We start from the raw sequence: 14,756 nt of genomic DNA on the forward strand, positions 1-14,756 counted from the left end.
CCAGCTGCTTTTCCCTGTTTCTTGACTCTCAAGCCCTGGGTGATTAAATAGATATTGATCTGAAAGGGATGTGTCTGATGACCCCATCAACCATTTTATGGCCACCAACTGCATCGTTCTCCCCACTCACCTAGGGATGTATGAGTCTGTCAGTTTTTGAGGGAATGGCTTAGTGCTGTTTGAAACAGAGACTTTGCAGTTAGGGCCTATTTCCACTACACGCGGATTATGGATGCAGAAAACTGACTCCAATAATTGCCTATGGGAAATCTGTATCAGAAAATCGTGTTTGGTGGAAATGGGCCCATAGACATTCACTGGAGTCAGTTTTTCTGCATCCAGAATCTGTGTGTAGTGGACCCCTTAGGGTCGGTTCACATTTGTTTCAAAACCGTATCCGTGGCTCTGTTTTGCTTTTTTTTTTTTTTTCTTTTTTTTTTTTTTTTTTTTTTTTTTTCTCAATGGACAAAAGTTGAGCCACGGATACCAATGTTAAAAATAGTGTCCGTCTGCACACAGTTCAAAAAACGGATCCGTGGGCTCAGTTTCAGAAAACTGAATGGAGAGTCCGAATTTGCCACATTTTCACGGAGCCCGGATACCCGCGTAGGCAATGAAAGGCAACACAAAAAACAGATCTCCCTCTACACAGAGAACTTATGCACACAAAACGGATGCCAAAGCAGATTGCCTACTGCCTGCTCCTCCCCTCAGCGTCATCTTTGTGGATCTCTTTATCTGATATAAACACACAAAAGAAGTACACGTTTTTGACATATGTTTAAACCGACTGGAAACGTATGCTGCAAAAGCACAACATTTTGAAAAACTGATCCGTTTTTAGAAAAACTGATCCGTTTAAAACTCATTCCGATCTGCAACCAGGCAAGTGTAGACTGACCCTTAGGGCTCCTTTCCACTATCGCGAATTCGCATGCGTTTTTCGCATGCAAATTCGCATAGCAATACAAGTGAATGGGACTGTTTCCACTTGTCAGGATTCCTTTGCGTTTTTCTGTGCAGAAAAAATTCGCATGGCAGAGCCATCAGAATTCGCATACCGCACACCGCTATGTGAATCGCATACAATGTAATTAATAGGAAATTCGCATGAGGTTTGGGTATGCGAATTTTCATGCGAATTCGCATGGAAACAATGGAAAAGCACACCAGCACTGCCATGGTTAAATTCGCATACATCGTCATCCATGCGAATTCGCATAAAAATTCGCATGGTCCCACAAGCGAATTTCGCTTCCGCATGCAAATTTTTACCGCGGCGCTTCGCACCGCACAAGTGGAAATGCAGCCTTACAGTCACTGCTTTTCCCCAACCCTTGCATATTATTCAGTATGGCCATAGTACTTATGGAGGATACAGTGATGTGTGCTTGTCAGGGGGGTCTGAGATGGAGTAGTGCTGAGATGGCTCTGCAGGCTATAGTGGTCTGGCCCAGTAAGGAGTTCCCAGCAATAAATGCCCACAAACATTTAAATTTCCTTTTGCACAACAAAGCAAGACAAAAATAGTCCTGCAGCTGGGCTTTAATGAGTAACAAACTTCCAATATCTTGACTGAATCCGGAAAATCCTCATTTATGATAGCCCTGAACTCATAAAGGTGATCTAGGGCTTTAATTTAGTTAGCAGTGTTATATTTTATGTAGGCCTTTTACCCAGTACTCACTGAATGCATTTCATTCATGTATGTGATTTTACATTACCTTTTTGTCAATACAAAGTTCACATTGCATTCAATTCATATATTTTTATTTTTATCCCCCCAGGTTGACTTTCTCCCCTGGTGCCTGTGTGGGAAGTGCCACACACTCCCCAAATCAACAACGGCTTTTGCTTGCATTTTCCAGTGTTTCTTCTGTCAGCGAGTGCAGCAAAGTTGTAGTTCTTCTAGTGCCAGCCCGGAGCTGAGTGAGGAGCCACCAGCAGATATGGTGAAAATGACAAAATCCAAAACTTTCCAGGCTTACCTGCCAAACTGCCACAGAACGTACAGCTGTATTCACTGTAGAGCGCATTTAGCCAATCACGATGAATTGATATCCAAGGTGAGTGACCTTTTCATCCAAGCTCCAATGATGTGCACTCCACAATTCTTTTCTTTTGTTTTGTAATAAATGAATACATTTATTTCAAGGACTGTGCCAAATATATTACACTATATCAGACCCTTATCCTGGGAATACACCATAAAGATATTTTTTTTTTTTTTTTTTTTTTTTTTTTTTTTTTAGCAGGTAGATGGTTCGATAATTTCTGACATGTCCGATCCTATTTTCAATAATTTTTCTGATCGATGTCTCATAGACGTGAATGGAAATTGATAAGAAAATCTATTGGAAAATCGATCAAAAATGAGATCGGATAGTAATACGACTGAAAAATCTCATTGTGTATTCCCACCATAAGAGCATGAGTTGTCTGCATGCGCAGCCTGATCTTGTCAAAAAGGCCTGTAATACGTCAAGTCTTTGTGAACATGTTTTGTCTGCAAAGACTTATTAGCAACTAGCCGACCCGCAGCGTAGCATATGCCGCATAAGAGGGTAGAGGGCAGGAAGGGGGTATTGGGCACAGCGGCGGGGAGGGGGCATTGGACCCCCCCTCACCTCGGTCCCCCATGTGCGCTCCACCTCCTGCTTAAGCACAGTAGCAGCCGCCGCTATTAGTAAGAGGCAGCGGGCGGGGATGACTCGCCTCTTCCGTGTTCCATCTTGCGTTCCACTGTCGTCACTTCCTGCAATGCCGCACACTGTGTTGGTGTAATTTGCCTTTTTAACACAGAAGGAAATCTGCAATAATTCAGCTATAAGTGAACATTTGTGGTTACCCACAATGCACTGCTACTAAATATGCAAACTACCCCTTTTCCCCCTTGATTAGCCAAGCAAGCATCCAGAGCCACTGGTGTATAGCAAGCATATAGCTTTAAATTTTACACAGCCATATCAAACCCACATGTAGACAGCCTGTTTCAGACTTTTGGTCCTCATCAGTACATGGCAGGGATTGATACAGCTGTATGAGATAGGGCTTGGACCAGTACAACAGAGTAACCAAGCAGCTCAGGGTGACCCAAACCACTCGGAATGTATAGGGGGATAAATGGGACCAAAAAGACCTCCTACTAAAAAAAGCAAAGCTTGGTGTAATTTGCCTTCCTAAAACAGAAGGAAATATGCAATAATTCAGCTATAAGTGAACATTTGTGATTACCCACAATGCACCGCTACTAAATATGCAAATTTTTCCTTTTCACCCTTGGTAAGTGAAGCAAGACTATAGCTTTAAGTTTTACACAGTCATATCAAACCCACATGTGACAGCCTATTTCAGACGTTTGGTTCTCATCAGTACATAGCAGGGATTGATAAGGCTGTATGAGATAGGGCTTGGACCAGTACAACAGAGTATCCAAGCAGCTCAGGGTGACCCAAACTACTAAGAATGTATAGGAGGATAAAAGAGATCAAAAAGCCCTCCTACTAAAAAAAGCAAAGCTTGGATTAATTTTCCTTCTTAAAACAGAAGCAAATCTGCAATAATTCAGCTATAAATGAACATTTGTGGTTACCCACAATGCACTGCTACTAAATATGCAAATTATCCCTCTTTGCCCTTGGTTTGATATGACACTACTTCTTCTTCTTGCTTGGACCAGCCCCTTCTTCTTGCTTGGACCGACCCTGGGGGCAGGGCGCTACTTCTTGCTTGAAGGTTGAGGCACTTACTTCATTATTTATATAGATATGTAGCACCACTTTTAATGCGTACTGATCACCTGGAATAATTTTTTTTTTTTTTTTTTTAACCTTCCCATAAGGGTGGTTTGTAATAGTGTGCCAGGGTGAGCGATATTACCTACTACAGGGGGCTGCTCCTGTGGCCTCTCGCCTGTCACCATCTTCTCTACAGATAGTCGACACATTTTCATTTTCCCAGCATAGACGTTCACGCCTGCCTCAAAGCATGCCAGGATGCGACTACATCCCTGTAAATCTGTGTGTAAAGAGCTTAAAATTGTTTTTAGAATTGGTTAATTGACCGGTAGGCCTGAATGATTTATCGTTTTAATATCGAAATTGCGATCACGGAAACGACGATTCCGTGGTCGCCACAGTGTCGATTTTTTTACTATATTCTGCCGGACCTGCGCTCTCCCGCTGTGCGCAGCTCTGTGTAAAATAGCTCTCACTAACTGCCCGCGCCAGCTTATCTTTCCTTCTGCCTACTTCCCCCTCCTCTTCCTCCTCCTCCTCCTCCTACGTCATCAGCCCAGCGGCAGGCTCTCACTCTCGCTTAGGTGGGAAACACTAATTTCCTCCGCTGATTGTTTAATGCCCCAGCTCTGCAGACCACCGGGAGAGACTATGGCTATTTAGCTTATGTCTGGTCTGACTTTTCCTCCCCCGTATTCAGGCAGTTCCCATGCAAGCGCAGGGAGCAGAAAAGGAATTCCCTCCCTCCTCCCCCTTCCAGAAGTTGCCATTGCTGAAGTACGGGAGAAGAGAGCATGTAGATCTGCACAGCGTGGGGGAGATTGTGTAAGCAAGGCTGAAGTGTGTGACTGTGTGTATCTGTGTATCAGTGAGTGCTGGAGAAGTGTGTATGTGTGCATATAAATGTGTACTGCATGATCATCTGTGTGTATCAGTGAGGGCTGCAAGGTGTGTGAGCATGTGTATCAGTGCAAACACCCGCCCCCCCCCCCCCCCCCCCCTGCTTACCTTTATGCTACCTATCATATGCCTAACATTAACTGTCCCCACCACCACTGTGACTTGACTTTTAATCCCCCCCCCCCCCCCATAGTAATACGTGCCGCATGGAGAATCAAGGGACAGTGCATGATAACTCCCCACCCCCTCGACTTGGTTTAATTTTGGCCCCCTGTCTATTTGAATTTGGGCTTAGGATTTATCACAGCTCTGCCCCGCCCCGCCTTCTTTGCACAGAGGAAGTCTGGATGAGGCACATGGGCAGCACAGTGGCATAGTGGTTAGCTCTCTCGCCTTGCAGCACTGGGTCCCTGGTTCGCATCCCAGCCTGGGCACTATCTGCAAGGAGTTTGTACGTTCTCCCCGTGTTTGTGTGGGTTTCCTCCGGCCACTCTGGTTTCCTCCCACATCCCCAAAACATACAGATAAGTTAATTGGCTTCCCCCTAAAAAAAAAATTGTCCCTAGACTATGATACATACATTACACACTATATACATACACGTATGGCTACGCTAGGGACTAGATTGTGAGCCCCTCTGAGGGACATTTAGAGACAATATATACTCTGTACAGCGTTGCGTAATATGTCAGCGCTATATAAATACTTAATAAATAAAAATGCTAAAGCTTGCTTTTGAAGAAAATCGGGAATCGAATCGAAATCGCAATTTCTGACAGAAATCTTGCAATTCAATCTTTTCCTAAAATCGTTCAGGCCTAATGACCAGTATTGGTCATACAATCTGTACATGTTTCAGGTCTCTGTTCCAAAAAACAGCGCAGTTCATGGACGAGTGACATCTGAAATTGTAAATGTCGTTGTAGAAATGGCATTGATGGCTTCTGTAAAGTAAATGGTGCCACCAGTCCTGATGTTCTTGCAGTCTGTTTACTTTATAGAGTCCTCCATAAAGTTCACTTGGATTGGGCAAAAATATTTTTTGTAATCTTAGATTTTTTTTTTTTAACATTCTTTAAAACCTATAAGCTGTAGTAAAGTTAAAATTCTCTCTCTTGCCAGCTGTCGAAAACTGCATACACACAATTACTGCAGCCCACAGGGATTGGGGCTTGTGACGGTTTACAGACAAGTTCTGTACAGATGCTTCAGGCTAGTGACATGTACTGTTGCTGTGGAGGGGGGAGGAGGAGGGAAGACAGCACACAACAAAAAGGTTTTGAGCCAGTAGGTTGAGTACAGGATCATTTGGCTTGCATGTGGCCGAGAAGATCTGGCACAGCAGATCTCTGGCTGATGCATCGGGTACATCACTGTACACATGCTAGAATCTCCTCAGAGACTGACCTGTTTGGCTGCCTGGGCTTGCAACCCTCTAGCGCAGTGATAACCTTGGCACTGCAGCTGTGGTGGAACTACAAGTCCCATGAGGCATTGCAATACTCTGACAGCTCTGAGCATAACTCGGGGAGGCAGAGGCATGATGGGATTTGTAGTTTTGTCACAGCTGGAGTGCCAAGGTTAGGCATCACTGCTCTAGCGTTTGTGTGAGGCTTGACTTCCTATTGGAACGTTTCAGGAGGTCACTATAGAAACAGATTTTGCATTTAAGATTCAAGGACAGTAGTTCTGTTACCTTTTGATCATTATTGGCATAGCAGGAGGTTTAAAAACCTGTAAAATAATTTCATGATACACAGGTATTCAGCAGCAGAAATGCTGTGCACGCGCACACTCAGGCCTGGTGCACACCAAAAACCGCTAGCAGATCCGCAAAATGCTAGCAGATTTTGAAACGCTTTTTCTTATTTTTCTGCAGCGTTTCAGCTAGCGTTTTGCGGTTTTGTGTAGCGGTTTTGGTGTAGTAGATTTCATGTATTGTTACAGTAAAGCTGTTACTGAACAGCTACTGTAACAAAAAACGCCTGGCAAACCGCTCTGAAGTGCCGTTTTTCAGAGCGGTTTGCGTTTTTCCTATACTTAACATTGAGGCAGAAACGCATCCGCAATCCAAAATCTGCAGCAGCCCGGGAGTGTGCATTTCTGCAAAACGCCTCCCGCTCTGGTGTGCACCAGCCCATTGAAATACATTACCCTAGTGGATCCACACCCGCAAGCGGATCGCAAACTGCAGCCGAACCGCTCTGGTGTGCACTAGGCCTCACACCATAAATGCCTTCAAATGCATGCATACCCCTGTGGTGCACATGGACCTACCGTATATAAATGTCTTATTTGCACTAAAAGTGCCCAAATAGTTTTTTTTTTTTTTTTTTTTTTTATAACTGTACATATTGCAGGAAACTGTGAAAGTGTTAGTGTACTTTTAGAAATGTAAGGTTGTTTAAAGTTGTTACGACAAGCAAATTGCAAACTGGAGTAACGCGATTTAGATAACCACTGATGGCTTTTTTTTTTTCTTTTAGCATTGATAATGTCTGCTGGGTTATAAGGTCTTCATTATTTGTCAAGTATAACAGATGTAAACCTTAGACAAATGGCTAACTGCACAGTTGAAATACATGAACCACTTACTGCAAAATGGACTTCCTGTTTGTGCACCTTTAGTGCATATACAACATTTATATAACTTGTGCTGTTCTCCTGCTTTGCTTGCACACACTTTTTGTTCCCTTCAGCCCATGGCAGGAATAGAAGGTCCTTTCTGTCAAGATGGCCTTTAGATTGCAAACTTGCATGGGCAGAGCTCTCTCTCCCTTTTGTGTCTTGGAATTTGTACATTTTATTCATCATGTTACTTTTGTAACTGTAATTTACCAATTCTGTATTTTGTATATTGGTGAACACCATTGTATTATGTACCCCATGTTTACTTCTTACAATGCCACAAAATATGTTGGCGCTTTATAAATAAATAAAAAGTTTTTGTTGTCATTTTAAGACTGCAGACAGCTGTTCATATAACCTCAACCTAATGTGACAGTTCTCTGCTGCACTCCAGAACATGCAGACAGGTCAGGACCTGCTGTTTGGACTGCAGAGCACAGCTGATGAGTCATCACGAGTCTCTTCATGTACCTACAAGCTCATGGTATTAGTAAAAAAAGATCCACATTGCCATCACAGGCAGCAGAGGCTAGAGATCAGCTCACCTTTGTCACAAAATCCAGGTTTTGCTACTTGGCTATGCCACCTCCAGAAAATGTGCAATGACAGCTTTCATCCCTTTCCAGAGCAGCTGGGAAATGTTCCCAGAGGTGAGCGTGAGATGGTTCTTAGAACAGCCCTGTATGTGGGGCCCATAAGGTTTTCAGATTATAAGTATGTCTTTGAGCTAGCCTGCTACAGGGGGAGGGAGGGGGTAGATTGCCAGCCTTGTGGGACCTTACAGAGCTGCCACAATGCTGCTCTAATAATGAAATAAAGTACCATGGTAGGGTTTGTTCTGATTCTTAAAGGATACCCCAACTGAAATGTGACATAATGAGATAGACATGTGTATGTACAGTGCCTAGCACACAAATAACTATGCTGTGTTCCTTTTTTTATTTTTCTGCCTGAAAGAGTTAAATATAAGGTATGCAAGTGTCTGACTCAGTCCTGACTCAGACAGGAAGTGACTACAGTGTGACCCTCACTGATAAGAAATTCCAACTATAAGACACTTTCCTAGCAGAAAATGGCTTCTGAGAGCAAGAAAGAGGTAAAAAAAGGGGAATTTCTTATCAGTGAGGGTCACACTGCAGTCACTTCCTGTCTGAGTCAGGACTGAGTCAGCCACTTGCATACCTGATATTTAACTCTTTCAGGCAGAAAAATAAAAAAAGGAACACAGCATAGTTATTTGTGTGCTAGGCACTGTGCATACACATGTCTATCTCATCATGTCACATTTCAGTTGGGGTATCCTTTAACCACTAATGTTTGCTATAGAAAGCCCACTGTAGTGTTTTCTACTAGACTGCATAATGCATTTGTGTTTTTAACACACTACATGCTGCATTTTCTTTTTGCTTCTTGTGCAATTGAATGGGGTCTTAAACATTGTTTTTCTGTGTTTTTTTTTTTACATTTGTATTTTGTTGTGGGAACACAAGTGCTCACTCTAAGTAGGAGTTCAGTTGAGGTCCCCTATAAAGCATACCTGAACTGTCGTGTCATGAAACAAACATAAGTACAAATAGCACTAGTGCTATAAAAAGTGCTATAATAACTTGTCTGGGGGTCCTTTTTTAGTTTTAACATTGCAAATTTTTAACAGAAAACCATGCTTTTACCTATGCAGAAAGGCAAACCGCAGTAAAATCAGAATTAACATTTGTATCTGTTCTGACTTAATTCACTTCCTAAAGACCAGTGTTCCCCCAACCCTGTCCTCCAGGTCCACCAATAGTGCCTGTTTTGTGGAAAGCTCTGCCGAGACACTAATTACCTCATCTGTGTATGTTTGTGGTTTTCTGCAAAACATGCACTGTTGGTAGGCCTTGAGGACAGGGTTGGGGAACTCTGCTTAAAGACCATCCCTAGATTTGGCATCACTTTACGTATCAGCCTTCCATGGGCCGGACTTGAGTCAGTGAGTCACAACATTTTCATAGATGCATATAACAATTTATGGGTCTTAGTCTGACGAGCGAGTCCGAAATATACTAATTAACCTACAGGAAGTCTGTAGCCTGTCAGTCAAGCATTGGAATACAGGCCAGTTTTATTCCCATGAGTTCTACACATACTACATGACAGTCCCCTAAAAAAAAAAAACTAAAAAAAAAACTTATGAATGTTTTGGGTAACATTTTAGCAGAAATGTTTTGTGTACATAATGATGCCTTTCCCCCCCAATCAGCCTGCTTAACTCCATTTAGGTAAATATCGGATTGCTGGGAGCTGGTTCTCTGTAATTGGCCTGCCCTACATGTGGAGACTGAATCATTTTGCAGGATTTAGTACCTGTTTAAAAGCCGCATTTAATATAGTTGATCTCAGTTTCTTACTGCAATTATGACTTTATATGTGTCTAACCAAGTGATTCATACAGTATTTTCTTTTTATCTGCAGTCATTTCAGGGAAGTCAAGGGAGAGCCTACCTCTTTAATTCTGTGTGAGTATTCTAACTTCACTATTTGCCTTTACTAGGTTTCTGGTGGTTTTTTGTTTTTCAATATATGTAATGTAATAAAGTGGGGTGGGTTCCATGCTCGCTACCTCCTCGTGGTGGGACCTGGGCAACGTTAAGTAAGGGATTGCCTGTTGGGGTGATGTATGGTGGGGACATTACGGGCCCCGTGCCGTCACGGTAGCCATGAAGGCCTGACAGGAACCCTGAACACAATGGCTAAAGCGAAGCAAAGACTGTGGAGCTACTGAGTGCAGAAAGTGAGAAACCTGTTAATTCATCAATGTCAACTGGTAGTGGTCTACTTAGTTTTAATCAGTCAGCAACCTTTTATAAGTAGAGCTGACTCTTTTTGTCTTTACCAAACAGCAGGAAGGCCTGTGTGAAACAGATTAATATCAGCAGTAAATCTCTAGCTGTGGTTGCTGCTAATATACAGTGACTTGATATCATCATTGCTATGCTTTTATCTGTGTAGATTTGTATTAGTCATGTAATGTAGCAAGCTGCTGATGCATGGTTGTTTGATATGACCTAGTCTTAAGGCAGAGCACCAATATGGCTGACGGTGCATACACATGTTCAATTTCGGGTTGGGGTTAAATGCTGTACAGACCTGTTGCTAGTGTGTGTAGAAGGCTTAAAGCGGATGCGAGATGAAAAACTAACTATAACATGTAACTTGTCTATATATCTGATCTAAAGTTTAGATGGTTTACACAGCAAATCTAGCTGCAAACAGTTTTAATAGAATATGATTATTTATTCGTGCGATACAATGACAGCAGCCATGTTATTTGTAAACATTACACTGAGGCAGTCTTATCTTTATCTTGAGCCATCAGCCTAATCCCCTCTCCTCCCTCCTCCCCTCTGCCTCTGAAATCAATGGCTAGTAACACCTCCCCCTCCTCCTCCTCCTGCCCAGACTGAGCTCCCATGAGCCCTTGCTACTGCCAAGGCTCTCTGAAAACCTGTGGGTGTGGCTTTTTTAGTTTATAGGGAATTAGAGTATTAAAAGTATTTGGCTTGAGGAATGCCCTATAAACCATAGGAAAGGAACGTAATTATGCAATGTGTAAAAGTTCACCTCGGATCCACTTTAAATGGAATCTTAACTGATAAGGGATATGGGTGTTTCCTTTTAAACAGTACCAGTTGCCCGGCAGTCCTGCTGATCTCTTTGGCTGCAGTAGTGGCTGAATCACACACCTGAAACAAGCATGTTGCTAATCCAGTCTGACTTCAGTCAGAGCACCTGATCTGCATGCTTGTTGAGGGGCTGTGGCTAAAAGTATTAGACACGGATCGGCAGGAGAGTCAGGCAATTGGTATTATTTTAAAAGGAAAAATCCATATGCTTCTCAGTTTAGGTTCCCTTTAAGTGCTTAGCACTGTGTTGGGTTCTGGGTGTACTGTGAGTGGCATGCATCAGCTACTGCATCTGCTCGCCATTGTTGTTCTAGTGGTAATGATAGCACTTTGTAGAGCAATAATCTAAAAGGGAGCCTGAGGTGAGAGGGATATGGAGGTTGCCATATTTATTTCCTTTTAAACAATACTAGTTGCCTGGGAGTCGTCCTCCTGATCCTGTCTCTCTACTACTTTTAGCCATAGACCCTGAGCAGGCATGCAGCAGAGGTACGCTGACACAGGTTTTACTGGATTAACCATATGCTGGTTTCTGAGTTTTGGCTCACACTACTTGTGCCAGCAGATCAACAGGATGGGCAGGCAACTGGCACTCTTTACAAGGAAATAAATATGGAAGCCTCCATATCCCTTGCACCTCAGGCTCCCTTTTAAAGAGAACCCGAGGCGGGTATTTTAAGTCTTAAAGAGACTCCGTAACAAAAATTGCATCCTGTTTTTTATCATCCTACAAGTTCCAAAAGCTATTCTAATGTGTTCTGGCTTACTACAGCACTTTCTACTATAACAGTCTCTGTAATAAATCAATGTATCTTTCCCCTGTCAGACTTGTCGGCCTGTGTCAAGAAGGCTGCCAAGTTCTGCGGTGTTGTGGTTCTGTGATGAATCTCCCCCCTCCAGGCACCTCTCTGCACACTGCCTGTGTGTTATTTAGATTATGGCAGATTCTCTCTTCTCTCTTATCTTTTACAAGCTGGATAAATCGTCCTCTGAGCTAGCTGGGCTTTCACATACTGAGGATTACAGACAAGGGCAAAGCTGTTTGCAAGAAGAAAAGAGCAGCCTGAAACTTCAGTGCATGAGAGCAGAAGAGGGAAAGAAACACACAATGATCTCTTGAGATACAAAAGGAAGGGTGTATACAGCCTGCTTGTGTATGGATGTATTTTCTATGTATTTTCTATAACCTACTTCCTGTTTTGGTGGCCATTTTGTTTGTTTATAAACAAACTTTTTAAAACTGTTTTTAACCACTTTTAATGTGGCGGGGAGCGGCGAAATTGTGACAGAGGGTAATAGGAGATGTCCCCTAACGCACTGGTATGTTTACTTTTGTGCGATTTTTAACAATGCAGATTCTCTTTAAGTGAACACAGATGCCTGTTCTGTGCATATTTACATGCCTCTGTATTGCTGCCTCTAGCAACTCGTCCTGTAGCCGTCCCGGGGAAGAAGTTTGGGGGGGGGGAGAGAAAAGTGTAGTGCTGAGGACTCCAGGATAATTTTTTTCTGGCGAGCACATAGATCTTACACCAAGGCACTGATCACTATCTCCAATGAGCTTTTTATAGCTTACCCTTTTCTGTGTTTGCACTAGATATTTTTCTTAGGCCTAGTGCACGCCGAGCGTTTTTTTGGAGCGATCCGCCGGCCGCATCCGCCTGTAAAAACGCTTGGCTAATGTATTGCAATGGGATGTCGCACACCGGCGGTTTGAGGTTTTTGCCCAGCCGCAAACGTGCCTCCTGCTGCACGTTTGCGGTTTTCTGAAGCGTTTCATCCTCAATGTAAAGTATAGGAAAAACGCAAACCGCTCTGAAAAACGCTACTTCAGAGTGGTTTGCCAGGCGTTTTTGTTACAGAAGCTGTTCAGTAACGGCTTTTACTATAACAATATGTGTAATCTTCTACACAAAAACGCACCCAAAACCGCTAGGTATGTTTAGAAAACCTCTCTAAACATACCTAGAATCGCTCTGAAATCAGCTCCCAAAACCGCTAGCATATTGCGCATCTTCTAGCAGTTTTGGTGTGCACTGGGCCTCACACACAATGATGCTCTGTTGTTTGACTGCCTGTCACCCATATTGCCCTAGTGATTGTGGTGAAGGCAAGGTAAACTATTCAGGAGCTGCTTTAACCATTTCCTGCAAATATGACGCTTATACTTCCACGCTTTGTGCATTCGCATTTATACCCTTTTTTTTTTTTTTTTTTTTTTTTTTTTTTGCACATGGCATGAAGTGGTTAAGGGAAGCCTGTAGTGAGACTGATGTGGAGTATTTGTCCCTTGCCTGACTATTGGACTGAGATCTGCCTCTAGCACCTTGTAGATCACACAGGAGTGTGAGAATCCTATTCCGGCCCTGCTGGCTGCATTCTCGTTCCATTTGTGACTGAGACACCACTAAGGCCAAAAAAAAAATCAGCCTGACACAAGCTGGTGTTTTTTGTCATTCCTTTCATCGGTGATCGAATCAGTCCAGAAATGGGACCATTTTGTTTTGAAAGGGAACCTTAACTGGGTGGAGGGGTGGAGTTTGACTTACCTGGGGCTTCTAGTGGCCCCCTGCAGACATCCTGTGATCCCCGCAGCAAGCTAGTTTCATTTCTGGAAAGTTGTTGGCTACTGTGCCTGCTTGGCCCTGGCTGCGCTCATCCTCTATTACTCTTCCGCCGCCCTCCTGCTCATGCGCAGTATGGCAGCGTGAGTGAGAACTCTCGGCTAGGGCTGCACAGGCCCACCGACTGGTCTGTTGGCTGAAACAAAACTGGCTCGCTGCCATTTACATATTAACTCATCTAACTGCACGGTTTACTTAAAGAGAACCCGAGGTGTGTTTAAAGAATGTTATCTACATACAGAGGCTGGATCTGCCTATACAGCCCAACCTCTGTTGCTATCCCAAACCCCACTAAGGCCCCCCTGCACTCTGCAATCCCTCATAAATCACAGCCGTGCTGTGAGGCTCTGTTTACATCTGTAGTGTCAGTCTCAGCTGCTCCCCCGCCTCCTGCATAGCTCCGGTCCCTGCCTCCGTCCCTTCTTTCCAATCAGCAGGGAGGGAAGGGATGCAGGCGGGGACTGGAGTTCTGCAGGAGGCGGGGAGAGCAGCAGACTGACACTATAGAGATAAACACAGCCAGCTCTGACAAGCTGTTTGTCAGCAGCATGGCTGTGATTTATGAGGGATTGCAGAGTGCAGGGGGACCTTAGAGGGGTTTGGGATAGCAACAGAGGCTGGGCTGTATAGGCAGATCCAGCCTCTGTATGCAGATAATATTCTTCAAACCCACCTCGGGTTCTCTTTAAAGGTACTTTTTGCCTTCAGGTTCCACAAATGCAGCAATTGACCTGTGAGGGAATTGCACTGGTTCTGCACACGCAGCAGGTCCTGACAGTGTACAGTTGATGTGCGGCTTGAGTCGAATCTACAATTAAGTAGTTATGAGATGCATCATATTTCTGCACTGCTATGTAAAATCACAGTGCAGGCTCACTTGCAAGGTGGCAGACTGGGGTGATTAATAAAACTCCTTTAGTACATTTTATACATTTGCATCTCACCAAGCCTAAACTATTTTAATCTGCTGTGTAAAGCTTTTCTCACTCAGGTCACATCCTTATTTATAACCTTGTGAGTAGCTGTCCAGAGTGTGGCCTATAAATAGCTTCCCTTGGAAAGAATGCTGCAGTGAGGTTGTGGCTGTGCTGCTCTGGAGCACCTGGTGCAGATTACAAGTAATGAGAGAACACTGGGAATGTCTGCTAGCTGTGCCTTCCTTCTCTCACTGACTGCCTTTATCACCTATCTGAAATGTCTGCTTC

At 43.6% G+C, this 14,756-nt stretch overlaps 1 protein-coding gene across 1 annotated transcript in view; it reads left to right on the forward strand.

The window, feature by feature from the left end:
* YPEL1 (yippee like 1) overlaps positions 1-14,756 on the forward strand; it is a 42,542-nt gene that overhangs the window by 13,232 nt on the left and 14,554 nt on the right. Inside the window, exons 2-3 of the mRNA XM_068243087.1 lie at positions 1,788-2,066; positions 9,717-9,760. Coding sequence (XP_068099188.1) covers positions 1,950-2,066; positions 9,717-9,760 — 161 coding nt within the window. The 5' untranslated portion in view covers positions 1,788-1,949. The remainder of the gene's footprint in view (positions 1-1,787; positions 2,067-9,716; positions 9,761-14,756) is intronic.

This window comes from Hyperolius riggenbachi, chromosome 1, assembly GCF_040937935.1.
Source record: "Hyperolius riggenbachi isolate aHypRig1 chromosome 1, aHypRig1.pri, whole genome shotgun sequence".
Classification (NCBI taxonomy): domain Eukaryota; kingdom Metazoa; phylum Chordata; class Amphibia; order Anura; family Hyperoliidae; genus Hyperolius; species Hyperolius riggenbachi.